Raw genomic sequence first — 22,494 nt, 5'->3', positions numbered from 1 at the left:
GCAAATTAACCCAAACGTTTACAAACGTTACGAAACAAATCCAAACGTTTCCCTTTTTTAGAGATTTAAGCAAAACGTTTAAAATATTACGAAACAAATCCAAACGTTTCCCCTTTTTAGAGATTTAAGCCAAAAGTTCAAAACGTTACAAAACCAATCCAAACGTTTACAAACGTTACCAAACAAATTCAAATGTTTCACCTTTTGGGCGATTTAAGCCAAACATTAATAATGTTACAAAAATAATCCAAACATTTAAAACTTTACAAAACAAAACCAAAACTTTTACCTTTTTAGAGATTTAAGCCAAATGTTTACAAACGTTACGAAACAAAACAAAACGTTTCATATTTTTAGCAATTTAAGCCAAACGTTTACAAAGGTTGTGAAACAAATTCAAACGTTTCGCCTTTTTAGCGACTTAAGCCAAACGTTTACAAACATTACGAAACAAATCCAAACGTTTTCCCTTTTTAGCCATTTAGTCCAAATGTTTAAAAACGTTACAAAACAAAACCAAACGTTTCACCCTTTTCACGATTTAAGTCAAACATTTACAAACGTTACAAAACAAATCCAAACGTTTCACATTTGTAGTGATTTAAGCCAAACATTTACAAACGTTACTAAACAAATCCGAACGTTTAAACATTACGAAACAAATTCAAACGTTTCACCTTTTTACCGATTTAAGCCACACGTTTACAAACGTTACAAAACAAATCTAAACGTTTCCCCTTTTTAGCGATTTAAGCCAAACATTTACAAACGTTACGAAATAAATCCAAATGTTTCCCCTTTTTAGCGATTTAAGCCAAACGTTATGAAATAAACCCAAACGTTTCACCTTTTTAGCGATTTAAGCCAAATGTTGAAAGCATTACGAAACCAATCCAAACGTTTAAAACGTTACGAAACAAATCCAAACGTTTCACATTTTTAGCGATTTAAGCTAAACGTTTACAAACGTTACAAAACAAATCCAAACGTTTTCAAAAGTTACGAAACAAAACCAAACGTTTCACCTTTTTGGTGATTTAAGACAAACGTTTACAAACGTTACGAAACAAATCCAAACGTTTCCCATTTTTAGCGATTTAAGCCAAACCTTTACAAACGAAACAAAATCAAACGTTTCACCCTTTTAGCGATTTAAGCCAAACGTATAAAACGATACGAAACCAATCCAAACGTTTAGAACGTTACGAAACAAATCAAAATGTTTCACCATTTTAGCGATTGAAGCACAAACGTTTACAAATGTTACGAAACAAATCCAAATGATAACAGGCTAAATATTCCGAGCACAGGTATCCTCGCATAGTTAGTCAGTCATAGAAAGGGTAATAATCTAAATAATCTCGTCTTAAACCGAGCACATGTATCCTCGGTACACACTCATTCAGATACAGAAAGGACAAAAATCTAAATAATCTCATCTTAAACCGAGTACACTTGACAGAACCGAGAAGCGCGTTGACCAGAACCAATGTTTAGTAGAAACAGACATCACACCATCACTAGTAACGCGAAGGACACATCAAAACGGATATAAAACATCCACTGACAAAATCAGGCAAAAAAGGTACTGACACCTAGCCCCGAAACCTGTCTGACAGTACGGACGGAATAGACCTACCTCGTACCAAACCCCAACAAAGTCAATAGATATAAATAACCTAAGACCACAAACATGAAGGGGTAATATTCTTTTCTCTCACTAATCACTCCAATCTTTCATTTCTCTTTCTTTCTCTCACTAAATATTAACTTGACCGTTGGAGAGGGTGCGCAGGAATATTCCTCCGGCGTCTCTTTAACGGTTGCTTTATGAATTTCAGGTGACATAGCGGGAGTCCAGCCACGAAGAAGAACTGAAGGATAAGAAGCTAGTTATCATTTGGCGCCGTCTGTAGGAACGTGAGACAAGAAAGATCCCTCTTTCTGACTCGTTAGAGGACGTTAGGAATGAGAACATCAGAAGGAGACGACCCCCCGATAAGAGAGATTGACTCTCATAACAATGCGGAAAATGAGGGAATGAACGCCTCTCCCAGAAGACAGATTGGTGACAGCTCATTGTGCCCGGCCACGACCTCCGGGGCCAACGTGCCCCTCGGAGCCGCCTCCGGAGTCACCATACAGCATCCCTGGGGAATTCCCTTCTAGAGAACCCTCCCGCCGACCTCTTACTTTACACTTCTGCCTCAGACAACACAAAACTTTTCTCTACGAACTGGGATAGCTCCTATTAACCTTATGTTTACACCCACCACTACCTCGGCCCCCATAGCCACCCCGATTACTAAAAGTCAAAATGCCACCCCTGCACAAATACAGGAATACATCGAATTCCACGCTAAGCAATTAGCCGCTCTCCAGCAAATCCAGCAAGGACATGCCCAGTCCTCGTTCCAGACCTATCTCGGACCTCAGATCGCCACTCCGCCGTACATAACAGGACATGCTCCTCATCCACCAGAATTCTACCAAACACAAACAACACCTAAATACGCCACACCCGAGAAAGATCCGGCAAACCAGCAACATCCAGGAGAAGGGCAGACACGTCGCAAAGTCCTAAAAGGACCCGAGGGAACAAAGAAAACACATAAGCGAGTAGAAATCGAGGAAAGTGTACATAGCACGGGCGCTGGTTCCAGTCTGAAGAAAAATCTAGAGCAAGAAATAACGAAAAGAGTACGGACCGAGATGGAAAAAATTAGGAGGCGGGAGCCAAGAAGCACGAGTTTCTTGAATACTGGAAATCCTTTGTCAAGCGAGCTCCTGGATGAGCCTTTCCCTCTGAATTACAAGAAACCACGGCTGGATGATTACAATGGGATGGGGGACCCCGTCACCCACTTGAGCTGCTTTTAAGTAGTTATGATGGTACAAAGTTTATCCAAAGCAGCGGTCTGTAAGCTATTTCCGACAACCCAAAAGGGACCCGCAGCAATATGGTACCAAAGCTTAAAAGAAGGATCGATTCGAAGTTTTAACGAATTGGCAAGAGCGTTCCGAACACACTTCGCCCCGAGTATACAACACAAAAAGAAGTCCAGCGACCTCAAACTCTGCTATCAGAAACCGAGAGAAAGTTTGCAAAGCTACATAGGAAGATTCAATGCCGAGGCGGTGGAAGTAGGAAACCTAAACGACGATACAATGATAGACGCAATGAAAGATAATACAACGATGATGGCATTCCGCGATAATCTGATCACCAATCCGGTTCAAACATACGCTCAACTCATGGATCGGGCATGGAATTACATAAATATAGATGAGGAACACCAGAGAAAAGCCGCCCAGACGACAAGCCATGTTTCGACACCAAGGCCGACTTTCAACAACACCCCCGGCCAGACAGGTTCGGCCCGAGGGAACAGCGACAACCACCGCCACCTCGGATGGAACCACATCGACCGGTGAAGTTAGAAGATCAAGTCTTCATCCCGCTCAACACTCCCCGATCGCATATCTTAATATGGATACAAATAACATTGAACGAGTTCGATATCCACCCAAAATGCAGTATGAGGGAGATAAGCAAAAATATTGTCAGTTCCATGACGGGCATGGACACATCACCGACGAGTGTGGTAGCCTCAAAAAAGAGATTGACCGACTGGTGCAAATAGGCCGATTAAAGTACTTTGTCGCCCAAAATAAAACGTTCACACCCGGGAGAAACAACCCAACTAATCAGAACACCAGGCGAGAAAGCGGTCCCCCACCAAAGAGACAAAATTTCGCCGGAGTTATTAACACGATAGCTGGGAGAATAACCAACCCTGAGTACAAACAAGGTCAAAAAAAGAGGCAAAAATTGGTGATGCACATAGCCACGACAGAAGTGTTGCCCGACGTTAGTGTCACCTCGGAAGATGGAGAAGGAATCGATTTCCCTCACCAGGATCCAATAGTCATATCGAGTTTAATTGAGAATTTCGGGGTTATGAGGCAGCTGATATATGAAGGCAGCTCAGTTAATCTAATCACCAAAGAAGCTTATCTCGGTATCGGTTGCTCGGTGCTGAACTTAAAAAAGGTTAGTACACCACTTGTCGGCCTCGGAGGATCCCCAGTACAAGCAGAAGGAGTCGCCGAGCTAACTGTCGAACTCAGACAAGATAATGGAAACCCATTGGGAGGACTAACTGGTCTTACGGCCAAGTTAAAAACACTATTCATGGTGGTCGACATGCCCCTAGCATATAATGTTATCCTCGGTCGGCCAATGCTCTACGCTACAGGCGCGGTGACATGCATCTGATATTTGTCAATGAAAATCCTGATGATGAAAGGAGTGGTAACGGTAAAGGGCCGGCAGGACATAGCCAAGATGTGTTACTTAGTATCGATGGAGAAAGTCTCGCAGACGCTAGCAATCGAAACAATATAAATAGCCGACTCCGATGAAGGCAAGCTAGAGCCCCATGGAAAACTGGAAGAGGTGGAATTAAGGGTGTTAACCCAAGATCAGTCATGGTCGGGGCTGATCTACCCGCCACAACCAAGAAGGACATAACCGACATGCTAATTCGAAACGAAGTCAAATTTGTTAACACTCCAGGAGAAATTAAGGGGGTTGATCCAAGCATCATCACACACAAACTCAATGTCAAACCCGCCCATAAACCGGTAAATCAAAGAAAAAGAGATTTCGCGGTAGACAGACATATAGCTATCCGGAATGAGGTCGACAAACTATTGGCGGCCGGATTCATACGCCGAGTATACTATCCGGAGTGGTTGTCCAACGTGGTGCTGATAAAGAAGCCGAATGGAAAATGGAGATTGTGCATTGATTTCACCGATTTGAACCGAGCATTCCGAAAGATAGTTACCCTCTGCCAAACGTAGATCAACTAGTAGACTCTACTAGCGGGTATGAAGTTTATTCTTTCATTGACGCGGCTGATAAGCTATTATTTTACGTAGTTTTTATAGCATTTATTTGTCAGTTTTTAGTACTTATTCGTAAAATAAAAGCTTAAATAGTTAGGATTTCGTGTTTTGTAGTTTTTAAGAATAAATATTAAATCTTATCATTTTTTGGGTATTTATGATTGAAACAGGGTCAAATAGTCAAAGTCAGAAGAATTCAGAAAACCGGAGCCGAACCCAAAGCCAATCGGTTCGATTTGAGTCAAACCGGTCAAGACCCAAAGAAAGGCAGATCGGCCGGCCTTCAGCCGGCCCACGACATCAGGCCGGCCAAGGGCCGGTTGACACCTGGATGTGCACAAAGATGTGTTCGCATTGGAATAAGGCAACGAAATTCTGAAGATATCATATCGGACCTTCCATTATCAGCAGGATATTGCATTCACACTCAAGAGAGTGTTCTTTCTTGACTTGCACACAAAGAAATGGGCTTTGGCAATAAGATAAAGACTCATTAAGGGAAGAAGCCTTATTCTTTTGGAAACAAGACAAGTTAAAGATTGGTCCATTCAAGTTGATTATAGAAGGACTTGATCATTACTCCACTTTCAAAGGAAAGAAGATATTCTCAACTTGATTATGATTCAAGACTCATATGGAAGGATGACATCTTTGGCTTGAACTCCACTCCAAGTGACTCTATAAATAAACCCCATTTGTGTAGAGAAAATATATCATAACTTAGTGTAGACTTAGATTTAGCCACTACAAAAACTCTTTAGTATAGATTATTTCTATCTTTTATTTCTCATGTACTCAAGGTATAACTTATCCATTGTTGTAATTCATATGACAATGGGTAACTAAACCTTTAGTTCAAGGGTTGATATGTGTTAGTGATATGCACTAGGTCAATCATGTTTGACCATGTTTTGACTTTATCATTTTATTATTTATTGATTGGCAGTTTTTATCATTTTATATTAATGATTAAAATACTTGAATGGTTAATTCTTTCTAAGGTCATCGAGTATGTGACTTGATAGTAGAACCCTTAGGTTTAATAAAAGAATTATATACCATCTATCCCTAGTCTTAATAGAACATTGAGACTAGTATGATGTTGACTGATGATTATGTTTTACTAATCATGTATATGAGATATTAAGTCAAATCATAGGTGCTATTTGAGAAATAAGGCACTGGATGACCCGCTGTGAGAATACTACATAGATCATTGTCATAAGTAATTCTCATTATAGTTCTATTAGTATAATCCTTTGACCTTGAAATCATCATGGATTTCTACATAGCTATTTCATATTTTGATACAGTCTTACATTATCTTTAACAGGATAATGGAATAGATTGTCATTGGATATGAAAGTAACTATGTGAGAAATGTGAGTGACTGAGAAGGAATTTGTCCCTCATTTATTTGAGTAAGATATCTATGGGCCCCTTGAAGAAGATAGACTGAAGAAAATGCATGGCCATGCTAATTGATAAGAAGTTATCATTTTCAGTCTACTTAGAGTCAAGAAACTAATGATTGAATGTTATAAGGATGACATAACTATGCCTTATATTCAATCTGGATATCGAGAGACAAAGGGATTAAAATATTATTGTAAATGGTTAAATCGGATTATCGATATTCATATAACTTGGGTAGTCATAATGTCTTGCTAGAGGCGACTTATGACTTGTGGGCTGAAATAGGGATTTCGAGCCTACTGCCAACGTTATATGAACCTACAGGGTCGCACACTAAGAACAGGCCCAAAACAGTTATGGGTTGTACAAGCCCAATGTGATTAAGTGATTAATTATATATATATATATATATATATATATCTATATATAATTCGTAATATATATATATTAATAAATATATATATTAATTCGAAATTTAAGGATAAGTGTTTTCCTTAATTTATTATTTTTGGAAGATAATAAATATAGTAATTAATATATATGGATAATTATCAAAAAGGAGTTTTTGATAAACATAAACTTGTAGAATTGCAATGAGATTGAAATTCGAATTTGTCTCAAACCCTAGTGTTATTTATCACTATAAATACTCATTAAGCAGTTGGTTTGAGAATCACGAAATTCATTATTCACTAAATCACTAAAATTCAAAATTGCTTGTGAAGCAATAGTGCTAGCACACAAGCACTAGTTTTGGCTAAGGTCTGTTCGTGTGGATACTCGTAGAGGACGCGTTCTTTTGGAGGCGTTTCTGATCCGAGGCCAGGTATCACCAAAGTGAACCACCTCCTTCCTTCCTACATTGCTGTTGAATTCGACATACAAGTAAGTAATTGTTCTGTTTAATTCGAATTACATGGATCTTGGTTTGGGTTTTTAGATAATTTTTTGAAATTCCGCTGCGTTATGAACCAATAAAACCCAACAATATGAACGTTTATTGATATAATTGATTGGCCTTGGATATTTTGGTGATTTATCGTGTTTCGGTTATTGAACTTAATGCTTGGATTAAATTGAGAAATTAATTCATGATACATGTTTAGTTAACTATTGAGAAATTGTTAATTGAATAGATCTAAATAATCGGAAACTTAAAGGACAACACCACGAGAGTGGGTTGGAATTTAAGTAATCCTGAGTTCGATTTACAATCACAATTTAGTTGGTTAATTGGTTTTTAATAACACGAGAATGAGTTAATTATCGATTAATTAATAGGTGTTGAAATTTGGTGTTGATTAATATTCTTCATGCATGAATGTTTTTGATCCATCCATTCATTGTTTCATGTTTTAATTATTGACTCGAGAGAGCTTAGTTAAAATAGATCAGTTAATCAACAACGTATGAATTAATAACACGAGAGTGAGTTAATGAATACGTGTTCTTAAGGGTTTGCTTAATAAATATCATTTAATCATTGGACTAGGTTCATTATAACACGAGAGTAGTAATTTGCCTATAATTTGGTTACTTGTTCATTTTTATCCATGGTAACTCGAGAGAGAGCTATAGATGCTTTAGACTAGCCTGAACTATAATTTTGGCAATACAACTAAGTGTGATCATTTCGGTCTTTGAGGCTCGAGAGAGCGGGATTCGTTATTTTAGAATAGCTCGATTCTAGATAATCACCAAGATATTCATTGTTCATGATTTTATATTCTTATTCGGAATTATCAACCCTTCAACCTTTACTCTTATTATTTACATAAAAATCATCTTTTAAATCATTTTTACTTTATTGATTTTAATTACTTAATTTAATTGTTATTTGGTTACTTTTACTTATTTTGGTTACAAAAACTCTCAACCCATTTTCGTAGCTAACCGGTCAAAAGAATTCTCAAAATTAGTCGTTAAATCCATTGTCTCTGTGGGATCGATATCCGTACTTCCGGATTATATTACTTGTGCGATACCGTCACTTGCGGTTAGCAGTCAACAAGTTTTTGGCGCCGTTGCCAGGGACAATTGCGTATTTAATAGATTAAGAGTCAAGAATTCTTGGGTGTGTTAGCATTTATTTTTATTTATTTATTTTGGCGGATTTTATTTGTGGTAGTGTTGTTTTTGTTTTGTGCAGAAAATTAGTCAAAGTGTATGCACAATGCACGGCGATCCTAGCTTCCGTTAGAACTGTTTCAACAGGACCTCACAAGTTTTGAAAGAAGTATTCGAAAGTCATCCCAAAAATCAGATACTATGGGGGATGAAGCTAGACATCATGACGGGTATGTCCCTCCATTTGCTAATGTTGATATGATTCCGCCTCACCATCCACAAAATGTTGAGGTAGCACCAGTGCAACAAAAGGCAACCAAGGAATCGAAACAGATAACAACAGCAAGCACCTCACAGGCGCACTTTGGGTGAATTCTTTTTACCAGATGTTGATCATATGCTAATTTTGGATGTTTTGCATCACCTATTCAGGCAAATACTTTTGAGATCAAAACTAGCACGATTACTCTACTTGAGAATCGATGCCAATTTTATGGTTTCCCTAGTGAAGATCCAAATGCACATATTTCAAAATTTTTGGAGGTGTGCAATACTTTCAAGATTCCTAATGTGACGGAGGATCAAATCAAGCTTCGATTGTTTCCATTCTCCCTGCGAGATAAGGCACGAGCATGGATTCAATCTATAGCTAGCAACTCCATCACGACATGGAGACAACTTGCACAAGCTTTTCTCAACAAATAATTTCCTTTGGGGAAAACGGCAAGATTGACAAAAGAAATTATTGATTTCTTTCAACATGATGGAGAAGCTTTGTATGGAGCGTGGGAGAGATTCAATGAACTTCAACAAAGTTGCCCACACCACCATCTCCAGAAGGAACATTTAATTCAGATATTTTATAATAGTATTAATGAGCATACTAGAGCTACTATTGATGCAGCTTCAGGAGGCTCAATCATGAGGAAGACGTATGAAGAAGCTCTTGCATTGTTAGATGAGTTGGCTACAAACAGTAGTTCTTGGCCTACTGAGAGGCTGAGACAAACAAATCAAAGAGGCATGATGACCTTAGAGCAGATCCAAGAGTTGGAGGCAATGAAAACAAAGAATGCTTCCCTCCAAGCTCAAGTGGATTTGTACAAAAGACAAAGGAATGCTCCGATAGCAGCAGTGCAAGCAGGATGCGAATTTTGTGGAGATTTCAGCCACTCAGGAGGAGAATGCTTAGTTTCAAAACAAACCACAAATGAGCAAGTAAATTACGTTGGTGGACAATGTAATGACCCATACTCTAATACTTATAATCCAGGATGGAGGAATCATCCGAATTTTGCTTGGAAAGATACAAATCATGCAGGTCCAAACAATGCGAATACTTAGGCAAATACAGGAACTTCCAATTTTCAATCAAGAAACCGCTATCAACCTAACCAAGGTAACTTTAATTCTAACAATTATGGTAGTAGGCCACAAAATCCTCCTGGATTCCAATCAAACAGGAATCAAGATGATGGAAGCAAGCTCGATAAAATTTTGGATCGATTTGAGAAGTTTGAAGCAGAGGCGCGACAGAAAGATAAAAATCAAGCAACTGCCTTCCATCATCTCGAGGTACAAATTTCACAATTGGCAACCTCTATCCAAGGTAGAAACCAGGGTGGTCTACCTTCCACTACAGAGACAAATCCCAAAGAGCAAGTTAAGGCTGTTGAGCTTAGGAGCGGGAAGGCTCTTAATGATCCACATGGTAAGAAGCCTATAAAAGTCAATGATGAGCCAAATGTTGACGAAGCAAGTTCAAGCAATACAAAGGCAAGAGAGGAGGTAATAGTCGAGGATGAAACTCCTGAGGTTAGACCACCACCACCTCCTCTATATGTGCCTAAGGTACCATTTCCAAGTCGACTCAAGAAAACGCTAGACAACCATAAATTTCATAAATTTTTGGAAATCTTCAAGAAGCTCCAAATCAACGTAAGTCTAGCGGATGCTTTGCGTGAAATGCCTCAGTATGCGAAGTTTCTCAAAGACATAATTATGAACAAGCGAAGTTGGAAAGATAAAGGCACTATCTCATTGACTGAAAACTGCAGCTCAATCATTTTGAGTGATTTACCCACAAAACTGAAAGATCCAGGAAGTTTTACTATTCCTTGCACCATTGGAAATTTAAATACTGTGAACTGTTTATGTGATTTGGGTGCAAGTATAAATTTAATACCTCTGTTTCTTTTCAGAAATTTATTTGGTAATCAATCAGTAAAACAAACTTCAAAGGTACTCCAATTGCCCGACCAGTCAATCAAGAAACCATATGGAGTGGTCGAAGATGTTTTAGTCAAAGTGGATAAGTTCATCTTTCATGTGGACTTTGTTATTCTTGATTATGCAGTTGATAAGAACTGCCCCATGATTCTTGGGCGTCCCTTCATGAATACAGGAAGGGCACTAATCGACGTTCATGCTGGAAAGTTGACTTTGAGGATTGACGAAGATAGTGTGGAATTTGACATGAAAAAGTTGATGTGAAATGCTACCGAAGGGGAAGGATGCATGCGAGTTGATGTTTTTGATGAAATGGTGTCTGAACAACTCAAGAGAAATATGGAAGCAATAAACCAAGGTAGTGAAACTAACTTAATCGATTTCAAGATTTCAGGTACAAAGTTCGTCAAATCCACCAAGTGTTCAGAGGGGGGAACTGAATCTGCACAAGTATCAGAGGTATCTTTCACCTCTGTAGAACCAACTGAACAGGAAGAGGATGAACCAACACCAGAGAATTTAAATAGAAACGAGAGGGTAACACCACCATCTTCTATTAAGCTACCAAAAGTGGAGCTTAAAACGCTTCCATCACATCTGAGGTACGCATTCGTAGGTGAAAATAATATGTTGCCAATTATAATCTCAAGCAAATTGACAGAATCACAAGAGCAGCAAGTGATTCAAGTGGTGAAAAATCATATTTTGGCAATTGGATGGCAAATTTCTGACATTCGTGGGATTAGCCCATCAGTGGTGATGCATAAAATTCATCTTGAAGATGAATCCAAGTCGTCAGCACAGCGACAGAGGAGGCTCAATCCAAACATGAAAGAAGTAGTTCACAAAGAGATTGTGAAATTACTTGATGCTAGAATTATTTACCCCATTTCTGACAGCCCATGGGTGAGTCCCATTCAATGTGTTCCGAAAAAAAGGGGGTATGACAGTGATTGAGAACAGCAAGGGGGAGAAAATCTCCACAAGGACAGTAACGGGGTGGCGTATCTGTATTGACTACCGCAAGTTAAATACAGAGACGAGGAAAGAGCACTACCCGTTACCTTTTATTGATCAAATATTTGAGCGGGTAGCGGGCCACGCTTTCTATTGTTTTCTCGATGGTTATTCCGGATATAACCAAATTCTTATTTTCCCGGATGACCAAGAGAAAACAACTTTTACCTATCCTTTTGGAACATTTGCATATCACAGGATGCCGTTTGGTCTTTGTAACGCACCAACAATATTTCAGCTATGCATGACCTCCATATTCTCAGACATGATGGAGGATGTTATGGAAGTTTTCATGGATGACTTCTCAGTATTTGGAGATTCTTTTGAAGGATGTTTGAAGAATCTCGATCGAGTTATAGCAAGATGTGAAGAGACAAATTTAGTGCTAAATTGGGAGAAATGCCACTTCATGGTGGAAGAAGGAGTAGTCTTAGGGAACAAAATTTCAAAGGATGGCATTGAGGTAGATAGAGCGAAGACGGAAGTAATCGAGAAACTTCCACCACCGACAACTGTTAAGGGAGTTCGTGCCTTTCTAGGGCATGTTGGTTTTTATCGTCGCTTTATCAAAGATTTTTCCTCAATTGCTAGACCTCTTACTAATTTGCTTCTGAAAGATGCTCCTTTTGATTTCCCTAATGACTGTTTGCTAGCATTTGAAAAGTTGAAGGAAGCTCTAGTCTCGGCACCAATTATCTCTTCGCCGGATTGGGAGCTACCTTTTGAATTGATGTGCGATGCTAGTGATCAAGCTCTAGGATGTGTTTTGGGGCAGAAAAAGGATAAGAAACTGCACGTGATCTATTATGCAAGCAGAACAATGGCAGGGGCTTAGCTCAATTACACCACCACTGAGAAGGAAATGCTCGCCGTGGTGTTTGCATTGGATAAATTTCGGTCATATTTGCTATGCTCCAAAGTTGTCATATATACGGATCATGCCGCACTACGATATCTCTTCGCAAAACAAGACGCAAAGCCGAGACTGATTCGATGGGTGCTACTCATACAAGAGTTCGATATTGAAATCAAAGACAAAAAGGCGATGGAAAATGTGGTAGCTGACCACTTATCAAGGTTAGAAATTCCTGAACCTATACCATTAGGAGTAGAAATCAACGAGAGATTTTCAGATGAAATGCTTATAATAATTTCTGAAGTGGAGACACCGTGGTATGCAGACATTGCAAATTGTTTATCTTCATATATTATGCCACCTGACATGTCTTATCATCAAAGGAAAAAGTTTTTAAGTGATGTTAAAAGGTTTCTCTGGGATGAACCGTATCTCTTCAAGGTATGTGGGGATGGAATGCTAAGACGATGTGTGCCTCTTAACGAGATGTTACCCATTCTTAGTCATTGCCACGAATCATCTTATACGGGACATTATGGTACGGCAAGGACCGCGGCTCGCGTACTTGAGAGCGGATTCTTTTGGCCAACACTTTTTAGAGATGCAAAGGATTTTGTGAATCATTGCGATCGATGCCAACGAGTTGGAAATATCTCTAAACGAGATGAGATGCCCTTGACTTCTATCCAAGAGGTAGAAATTTTTGACGTATGGGGAATTGACTTCATGGGGCCGTTTCCGGTGTCTTTTGGAAAGCAATACATTTTGGTATGTGTGGATTACGTTTCCAAATGGGTAGAGGCGGAGGCCTTATCCACAAATGATGCCAAAGTAGTGTTGGAGTTTCTCAAGAAATTGATGAATCGGTTTGGCACTCCGATGGCCATAATAAGCGATGGTGGATCTCATTTTTGCAATAGGCAATTTGATGCTTTAATGAAGAAATACAATGTCTACCACCGCATCGCTACCCCATATCATCCTCAGAAAAGCAGACAAGTTGAAGTATCAAATCGCGAGTTGAAGCGAATTCTCGGGAAAACAGTGAATGGCACAAGAAAGGATTGGTCACTAAAGTTAGACGATGCATTATGGGCATACCGTACGGCTTTCAAGACGCCTCTCGGAATGCCTCCATTTCGCATAGTCTATGGGAAAGCTTGCCATCTTCCAGTTGAGCTCGAACATTATGCATATTGGGCGATAAAGAAGTTAAAGTTTAATTTGAAAGCCGCAGGTGAGAAGCGAATGCTTCAGTTAAATGAATTGGACGAGTTTCGATTCATGGCATACGAGAATGTCAAGCTCTACAAAGAGAAAATAAAACGATGGCACGATTCTCACATAAACCCCAAGGTTTTCGAGGTAGGTGCATTGGTTTTGCTTTACAACTCACGATTAAGGTTGTTTCCAGGAAAACTTAAATCGCGATGGAATGGCCCATTCAAAGTGAAGAGTGTGGCGGAGCACGGAGCATTGGAGTTGGAGAACAAACGGGGGGAAATTTTCAAGGTCAATGGCCATAGGTGCAAACCCTATTTTGGACCATTGACCGACCAAATGGTGGAGCAAATTTCACTCAGCACCCCTCCGTGATTCAACCATGCAGTCTAGATTTGACGTTAAACAAGCGCACTCGGGAGGCATTCCCGAGAGGTTTGCAATTTATTTTTCATAACATTTTCTTGTTTTTCGATTTTTGAAAAAATATTTCAGTCCCTCAACCGGTCCCCAGCCGGCCTAGGTGTGTGAGCCGGCCAAGGGCCGACCGACAATTGCAAGGACGAGTTTTTACTCGTCCAAAAGAAAAAAAAATGCAGAGGCTCAGCCGGCCTAATGTCGAGGGCCGGCCAAGGGCCGGCCGAGGCACTGAAATCCACATAAAAAAAACAAAAAATTTTATGAACCTCAGCCGGCCTCTAACCGGCCTTGTCACTGCACTTCAAATCCGTGGAGAAAGCTGCAACAACTTGGAGTTATCTTCATTTGGCGTTTCAATTTTCTTTTCTAAGATTCATTATTCACCAAAATCACTTGAAATTTAAGGTATGTGCACTTTATACTTTGAACTCTTCATTTCTAATTATGTAATAATTGTTGTAGTTTTTGTGAAGTAAATGATTGAAGATTGTTTAGTTAGCAATAGGATTGATTACCCATTAGTTAATTTGTGTTTTAATTGTTTCAATTGATTAGAATTGGTAGAATTTACTTAGAACCCTAGGAAATTAAAATTGGGGAAAGTGATAAATTGACTAATTTAGATTAATTAGATGCTCTAACATGACATGTTGTTACATTTAGGAGTACATAAACATTAAGGCTTTGACTAACTTTTGGTAGACTTTAATTATTTCACTTAGTTGTAGGAACTTACATGTACAAAATCTTTTAGGATGTTGTAGAATGATGTAAATTGATGTTGTGAATCTTGTTGGTAAGTGTATTGCATATTTGTTGTGATTTTCGTAGGACAAAATGACGCAAAAATCAACCGCCGCTAGTACCTCAAGAGGAAGACAGGCACAAAGAAAGCGAAAAGGTGCACCACATGATTCTGGACGTTTCTCGTCAGCCACAAACAGTGAATGGTTTGTTGCGTCCGATTCAAACACAATGATTGTGGAGAAAACGGTCCATAGAGAGGTGGATGCAGAATTCAACATCCGAGCCGCTTTTGCTAGTTTAGGATGGGCGAAGATTCTCGATCTATCCGGCGAGTACTATCCAACTTTGGTAAGAGAATTTTATGCCAATATTAAATATAAAGATAGAGCAAAGGTGACTACTTTGTAGAGCTTTGTGCGAGGTAGACAAATTTCTATCTCAATGGAATTGTTGAATGAGATGCTAGAGTTGCCACCTCAAGGAGAGGGTTGTCCTGAGTTTCATGCATACATGAAAGAAATAATCAGTGACAAAGAATGGACTGTTGAAAGTGCACGAGTTAAGTTTCAGATTGACTGGGCAACAGAGCGAGGAAATCGCTGCTTTCTGGCTAGACATTTGGCGATTCGCCCTCGCTTGTTGGCTTATCTTTTTGCCTTCAATGTATCGCCTAAAGCGAGTGGATTAAATGAGGTAAGGGTGACAGATTTGTACTGGATGGATATAATGATGTATGGTTTTCCAGGTACAGTTCAGAGGATTCCCCTAGCCACCATCATCATTCATCAGATTTTTGATGCTGCACGCTTCAAAGGCAAGGCCTTGGTTTTTCCAGTACTGATTAGCAAGATACTTCAGCATGCTAGAGTGGCCTTACCAACTGGCGAGGCCAAACTCACTGAGCGTCGTGATATGGTGACATATGAGACCATTGAGCGCCTGAATTTCCAGAAGGTTCAGGATGTTTGGCGGAACATCTAGACTTATCCTATTGGTGCAGGGGAAGTTCCTCCACCTCCAGTCGTCGATCCACTGTTTCCTTCTGCAGCTCCAGCCGACACACCAGTACCACCTGCAGTCAGACCACGAGTTCCTTTGCGTACTTTACTTAGACGTTTGACTCGTATTTGTCAGACTGTGCAGAGAGATGTAGCTGACACCAGAGCAGCAGTTGGGAGGATTGAGTCAGACGTTGCTATGACTCGTGCTGCTGTCCAGAGAATTGAGGGGGACATGCGGGCCAACCGTGCGGCGATTGATGGCCTTCGTCAAGGATCCCGTGATCGTCGAGGGAGTAGTGTTTGAGTTTTTGTTTTTATCTTTTATTTAGTATATTCAGACTATTTGTAGACTGTTATATTTTATTCAGTATTTTTAGACTTGTTATGTTATTTTGCTATTTTTTCGGTTTAGTTTAAACGGTTGATTTAGATTTTTATTATCCAACCCAACGCTACTTGCGAAGAACTTTGGAAATCGGAGAAAATGGAGCGGCTTGCAACCACTTGTGGAGCAATTTTCGCCGTCTCACCAAAAAGAGAAGCAATTTTAATTTTTTTTATTATTACTTTTCTTTCTTTTATTTTGCACTTATTTATACATTGAGGACAATGCATAATTCTAGTGAGGGGGTGGAAAAAGAAAAAAATTCATAATAATAAAAAAAAAATTAAAAATAAAAAAAAATTAAAATCAAAAATACATTTTTGTATATCAAAATATGGTTCAAAATAGTGTGAGGAGAAAAAATCAAAGAAAAATGTAAATAGAAAAATAAATAAAGTTTTGGCTTGAAATTTTAAATATTTGTCAAATAATTAATTCCAAACTTTGAAAAAAAATGTAAGTGTGGTTTTTAATTCCAACAATAGTTAATGATGCTCAACAAATAAAAATGTTAATTTTATAACATGATTCGATAATCTAGGGTGAATTCAGTTTCTAGCTTTTAGTAACCACTGAAACTCGGTTGAAGAACTTGATGCGGAATCATGACATGTTTGCTTTTATCGAAAATTGAGTCATTTTCAAACTTTTTGCAATTTTTGGCATGACTTGTAATACTTAAGTAAATGGCAAAACACACCATTATTTTTGAGAGTTCGAGCCTAATTTCTTGTTGTGAGAATTGATTAACATGCTACATTTCTAGAACTTGCTCAGTGTCCATTCAAAGTTACACGGTTGAGTTTTTGACATTTAGATGACCTTGGCATTTAGGTACACACAATTTATTTTAGACCACTTAAATAGCCTACCCTTCATCCATTAGATTACACAATTTTGAGTTTTAGCCTTTTTTTTCTTGATTTTCAACCCACATTTCACATCTTTCACCCTTGAAATTTTCACCTCTTTCAACACCTCAACTTCATTTGATCAACAAAAAAATTGAAAAAAAGTGTGATTTTAACTTGATGATAAAAAAAAAGTGTGAACAAGTGCCTTAAAAAGAAAATAAATGCCTTATAATAAAAGAAAAGATGCAAGAAAAAAAAAGCAAGGAAAAGAAAATCAAAAGAAAAAAAAAGGCAAATAAAAAGAAAAGAAAGTTCACGTGTTAAAGAAAAATTCCATGCTAGTCCACTATTTCACACTTCAAAGAAAAGTTGATTCAAGTCAAGTTATTTTAAAAATCCAAAAATATTACCTTCTTTTACCTTAACCCCATCACAATCCAAAAATAAAGACCAAGTGATTTTTGTCAAAAACCGAGCCAAGTAACGGAGTCCGGGACAATGAGCAAGCCAATTTTAAATTTGCATGTTTTTAATTGAGAGAAATTGTTGATTTCACACCTCAAACACATGAGTGTCGGAGTGAAAACTTGTTAGGAATTAATGCCATTTGCTTATTTTTTATGAGTTATTGACATGAGTAGCTAAGTAAGAAAACTGACTACTTTTCACATGTCCCACAGACGATGGTAATTCATTAGTAGTATTCAGTGTTGCATAAAGCTAGAATGATAGTATTCTTGGTGTTATCGGATTATGTCATTCTATTTTCATCCATCATTTGTCTGTATCATTAATGATTGTTGGTGTAGGAAATCTCACTTAATCGATTCATTAGTTTGGTAAATTAATTGTTGACTTGTATTTAACATGTTACGAGCAGGGTTAGTTTATAGTTAGGGCAAGATTCATGTTTTGCTTGATGACAAGCAAAGCTTTAGTGTGAGAAGGTTTGATAAGCTATTATTTTACGTATTTTTTATAGCATTTATTTGTCAGTTTTCAGTAGTTATTCGTAAAATATAAGCTTAAATAGTTAGGATTTCGTGTTCTGTAGTTTTTAAGAATAAATATTAAATCTTATCATTTTTGGGGTATTTATGATTGAAACAGGGTCAAATAGTCAAAGTCAGAAGTATTCAGAAAACCGGAGCCGAACCCAAAGCCAACCGGTTCGATTTGAGTCAAACCGGTCAAGACCCAAAGAAAGGCAGATCGGCCGGCCTTCAGCCGGCCCACGACATCAGGCCGGCCAAGGGCCGGCTGACATCTGGATGTGCACAAAAATGTGTTCGCATTGGAATAAGGCAACGAAATTCTGAAGATATCATATCGGACCTTCCATAATCAGCAGAATATTGCATTCACACTCAAGAGAGTGTTCTTTCTTGACTTGCACACAAAGAAGTGGGCTTTGGCAATAAGATAAAGACTCATTAAGGGAAGAAGCCTTACTCTTTTGGAAACAAGACAAGTTAAAGATTGGTCCATTCAAGTTGATTATGGAAGGACTTGATCATTACTCCGCTTTCAAAGGAAAGAAGATATTCTCAACTTGATTATGATTCAAGACTCATATGGAAGGATGACATCTTTGGCTTGAACTCCACTCAAAGTGACTCTATAAATAGACCCCATTTGTGTAGAGAAAATATATCATAACTTAGTGTAGACTTAGGTTTAGCCACTACAAAAACTCTTTAGTATAGATTATTTCTATCTTTTATTTCTCATGTACTCAAGGTATAACTTATCCATTGTTGTAATGCATATGACAATGGGTAACTAAACCTTTAGTTCGAGGGTTGATATGAACGTTTATTGATATAATTGATTGGCCTTGGATATTTTTGTGATTTATCGTGTTTCGGTTATTGGACTCAATGCTTGGATTAAATTGAGAAATTAATTCATGATACATGTTTAGTTAACTAATTGAGAAATTGTTAATTGAATAGATCTAAATACACTACTAGAAATTCGCTGTTTAGCGACGGAAATTTCCGTCGCTAAACAGCCAAAATCCGTCGGCAAATGTGTTTGCCGACGGATTACCGACGGACATTGTCCGTCGGTGGATTTCTGGTCGCAAAATTTTTTAGCGACAGAAGAAAAAGTTTACCGACGGATTATTAAAAAATTAGCGACGGATTTTAGCGACGGATTTTAATCCGTCGCTAATTTTAAAAATTAAAAAAAAAATCATAAAATATAATATTATTTAATCGGTAGCCCACCGAACCCAACCACCCGCGATAGACCACACACTGTCACCCAACCACCCGCGATAGACCACACACTGTCACCCAACCACCCGCGATAGACCACACACTGTCATCCACCCGTAAATTTCCCAACTTTCCCAGTAGGTCACCCATCCTTCCATTGCTCCATCCAAAGCTCATTAACTTTGGAGTTCCCCCACGCGTAACTCCATCTTAACCAGCTCATGTTCTTGTTATATATGTATGTATATTATATTTAAATATAACTAAAAGTAACAAATATTTGCTCTCACAATTTACTTCCACGATATAAAATATATTTTTCTCATACTAATTATTTTTTATACTTAATATTTTTAATAACTTTTTTATAATTATTTTAAATAAAAACAACAAATTATTGCTTTTACACTTTACCCCCACATTTTAATATAATTATTTTTTACATTAATATTTTTAATTCAAATACTTTTATTAATAATATTTTTTAATTAATAATAATTTTTTAATAATTTTTTTTCTATTAACTAATTTTTTTAAAAAAAAAATAGAACTTTTAGCGACGGATTAAACAATCCGTCGCTATTTATTTACTTTTAGCGACGGATTCAACAATCCTTCGCTATTTATTTACTTTTAGCGACGCATTCAACAATCCGTTGCTAAAAGTGCAATTTTCATTGGCGGAATTCATCCCGCCAATTTTAGCGACGGAATTTCCGTCGCTAAATTTGGCGGGATGATTCCCGCCAATTTTTATTAGGAATTAGCGACGGATTTTTAATCCGTCGCTAAATCCGTCGGTAATATTAATTTTAGCGACGGATTTGAAATCCGTCGCTAAAATCCGTCACTAATCAGCGAATTTCTAGTAGTGATAATCGGAAACTTAAAGGACAACACCACGAGAGTGGGTTGGAATTTAAGTAATCCTGAGTTCGCTTCACAATCACAATTTAGTTGGTTAATTGGTTTTTAATAACACGAGAGTGAGTTAATTATCGATTAATTAATAGGTGTTGAAATTTGGTGTTGATTAATATTCTTAATGCATGAATGTTTTTGATCCATTCATTCATTGTTTCATGTTTTAATTATTGACTCGAGAGAGCTTAGTTAAAATAGATCAGTTAATCAACAACGTATGAATTAATAACACGAGAGTGAGTTAATGAATACGTGTTCTTAAGGGTTTGCTTAATAAATATCATTTAATCATTGGACTAGGTTCATTATAACACGAGAGTGAGTAATTTGCCTATAATTTGGTTACTTGTTCATTTTTATCCATGGTAACTCGAGAGAGAGCTATGGATGCTTTAGACTAGCCTGAACTATAATTTTGGCAATACAACTAAGTGTGATCATTTCAGTCTTTGAGGCTCGAGAGAGCGGAATTCGTTATTTTAGAATAGCTCGATTCTAGATAATCACCAAGATATTCATTGTTCATGATTTTATATTCTTATTCGGAATTATCAACCCTTCAACCTTTACTCTTATTATTTACACAAAAATCATCTTTTAAATCAGTTTTACTTTATTGATTTTAATTACTTAATTTAATTGTTATTTGGTTACTTTTACTTATTTTGGTTACAAAAACTCTCAACCCATTTTCGTAGTTAACCGGTCAAAAGAATTCTCAAAATTAGTCGTTAAATCCATTGTCTCTGTGGGATCGATATCCGTACTTCCGGATTATATTACTTGTGCGATACCGTCACTTGCGGCTAGCAGTCAACAGTGACCCAGGGCTACCACCAGATACCTATGCATAAAGACGATGAGGAAAAAACTAGTTTCATTACCGACAGGGGCACATTCTTTGACAAGCAAATGCCTTTCGGCTTGAAAAACGTCGGGGCCACGTACCAATGATTGATGAACTTCGTCTTCAAGGATCAAATCGGGCGAAACATGGAAGTATATGTGGATGACATCATAGTGAAGTCGGTAAAGGTGGAAGACCTCGCAAAGGACCTAGAAGAAGTTTTTCAGAAGTTAAGAAAGTACAGGCTCAAATTGAACCCGAACAAGTGCGCTTTTGGGGTTCCAGTAGGAAAATTCCTAGGTTACCTCATCTCACAAAGAGGTATCGAAGCAAACCCGGAAAAGATACAAGCCATCTTGGACATGAAAGCACCAGAAACAGCCAAAGAGGTACAAAAACTAAACGGGCGAATCACAGCCCTCGGACGTTTTGTATCTTGCTCAGCCAAACGATGTCTTCCTTTTTTCAAAACCTTGAGGAACATCAAAAACTTCGAATGGAATCAAGACTGTCAGCAAGCCTTCAAAGAATTAAAAACCTTCCTAACAACATCACCCCTGCTCGGTCGACCAAAAACTGGCGATACACTCTACCTGTATCTATCGACGACCAACGAGACAGTGGCATCGGTACCGGTCAAAGAACATCATGGAAAGCAAAAACCCATATACTACACAAGCAAAGTTCTTACGGGAATCGAACTGAGATACAACAAGATTGAAAAGTTTGCTTTCGCTCTGATCCTTACAGTGGAAAAATTGAAAAGATACTTCCAAGCCCACACGATCATAGTTCAAACTAATCAGCCACTCAAAAAGGCGCTGAGCAGACCAGAAACTTCGGGAAGATTGGTGAATTTGTCGGTATTACTAAGATCTTAAAACATCAAGTTCGAACCAAGACAAGCGTTAAAAGCTCAGGTGTTAGCGGATTGTGTGGCAGAGACAACCGCGCACGATCAACCAAGCAAGAATAACACGAGCATAGTCTCCTAGAACCTCCTGGTAGACAGAGCGTCCAATACTTCCGGTTCAGGGGCAGGAATTATGCTCGAAGGACCAGATTCAATCCGACTACAACAGTCTATTCATTTCAACTTCCCATCCACAAACAACTCGGCAGAGTACGAAGCGCTAATTGCAGGGCTACAAATGGCCACAGTTGTCAAAACCGAAGTAATCAACATCCAGAGCCATTCTCAATTAATAGTTAAACAAGTACTGGGAACTTTTGAAATCAAAGATGCAGACATGAAAAGATATGCAGAGCGAGTCAAGGAACTATTGACGAAGATAAGCGAAGACGGAGGAATATGGAAAGTGGAGCAAATCCCGAGATCAGAAAATGAAAAGGCAACCGAGATACCAGGAG

The 22,494-nt window shown here is 38.3% G+C and overlaps 3 protein-coding genes and 1 non-coding gene across 4 annotated transcripts; 3 read left to right on the top strand and 1 right to left on the bottom strand.

The window, feature by feature from the left end:
* Positions 1 to 2,889: 2,889 nt before the first annotated feature.
* LOC126656936 (uncharacterized) lies at positions 2,890 to 4,279 on the top strand. The gene is made up of 2 exons (XM_050351560.1): positions 2,890 to 3,234; positions 3,287 to 4,279. The coding sequence occupies exons 1-2, from the start codon at positions 2,890 to 2,892 to the stop codon at positions 4,277 to 4,279; spliced, it is 1,338 nt and encodes a 445-aa protein (XP_050207517.1).
* Positions 4,280 to 8,598: 4,319 nt separating this feature from the next.
* On the top strand, positions 8,599 to 10,890 carry LOC126656934 (uncharacterized). The gene is made up of 4 exons (XM_050351559.1): positions 8,599 to 8,709; positions 8,830 to 8,996; positions 9,126 to 9,624; positions 9,742 to 10,890. The coding sequence occupies exons 1-4, from the start codon at positions 8,599 to 8,601 to the stop codon at positions 10,888 to 10,890; spliced, it is 1,926 nt and encodes a 641-aa protein (XP_050207516.1).
* LOC126658895 (small nucleolar RNA R71) lies at positions 9,124 to 9,230 on the bottom strand. The gene has a single exon (XR_007634462.1). It is a non-coding gene; the product is annotated as a small nucleolar RNA R71 (small nucleolar RNA).
* A 24-nt stretch (positions 10,891 to 10,914) lies between the features above and the next one.
* Positions 10,915 to 12,478, top strand: LOC126656933 (uncharacterized). The gene is made up of 2 exons (XM_050351558.1): positions 10,915 to 11,567; positions 11,842 to 12,478. The coding sequence occupies exons 1-2, from the start codon at positions 10,915 to 10,917 to the stop codon at positions 12,476 to 12,478; spliced, it is 1,290 nt and encodes a 429-aa protein (XP_050207515.1).
* The last annotated feature ends 10,016 nt before the right edge of the window (positions 12,479 to 22,494 follow it).

Source organism: Mercurialis annua, linkage group LG7 (assembly GCF_937616625.2).
Source record: "Mercurialis annua linkage group LG7, ddMerAnnu1.2, whole genome shotgun sequence".
Classification (NCBI taxonomy): Eukaryota; Viridiplantae; Streptophyta; class Magnoliopsida; order Malpighiales; family Euphorbiaceae; genus Mercurialis; species Mercurialis annua.
The sequence above is the reverse complement of the archived record's forward strand: the minus strand, read 5'-3'. Positions and strand labels throughout refer to the sequence as shown.

Coding starts and splice junctions, on each gene's coding strand:
- LOC126656933 (XM_050351558.1), top strand. CDS start 10,915: ATGCGAGTTGATGTTTTTGATGAAATGGTGTCTGAACAACTCAAGAGA. Junction 11,568..11,841: donor TGTGTTCCGAAAAAAAGGGG/GTATGACAGTGA, acceptor TGCATATCACAG/GATGCCGTTTGGTCTTTGTA.
- LOC126656936 (XM_050351560.1), top strand. CDS start 2,890: ATGGTACAAAGTTTATCCAAAGCAGCGGTCTGTAAGCTATTTCCGACA. Junction 3,235..3,286: donor ATAATCTGATCACCAATCCG/GTTCAAACATAC, acceptor ACATAAATATAG/ATGAGGAACACCAGAGAAAA.
- LOC126656934 (XM_050351559.1), top strand. CDS start 8,599: ATGGGGGATGAAGCTAGACATCATGACGGGTATGTCCCTCCATTTGCT. Junction 8,710..8,829: donor TAGCACCAGTGCAACAAAAG/GCAACCAAGGAA, acceptor TCACCTATTCAG/GCAAATACTTTTGAGATCAA. Junction 8,997..9,125: donor GATCAAATCAAGCTTCGATT/GTTTCCATTCTC, acceptor GAAAACGGCAAG/ATTGACAAAAGAAATTATTG.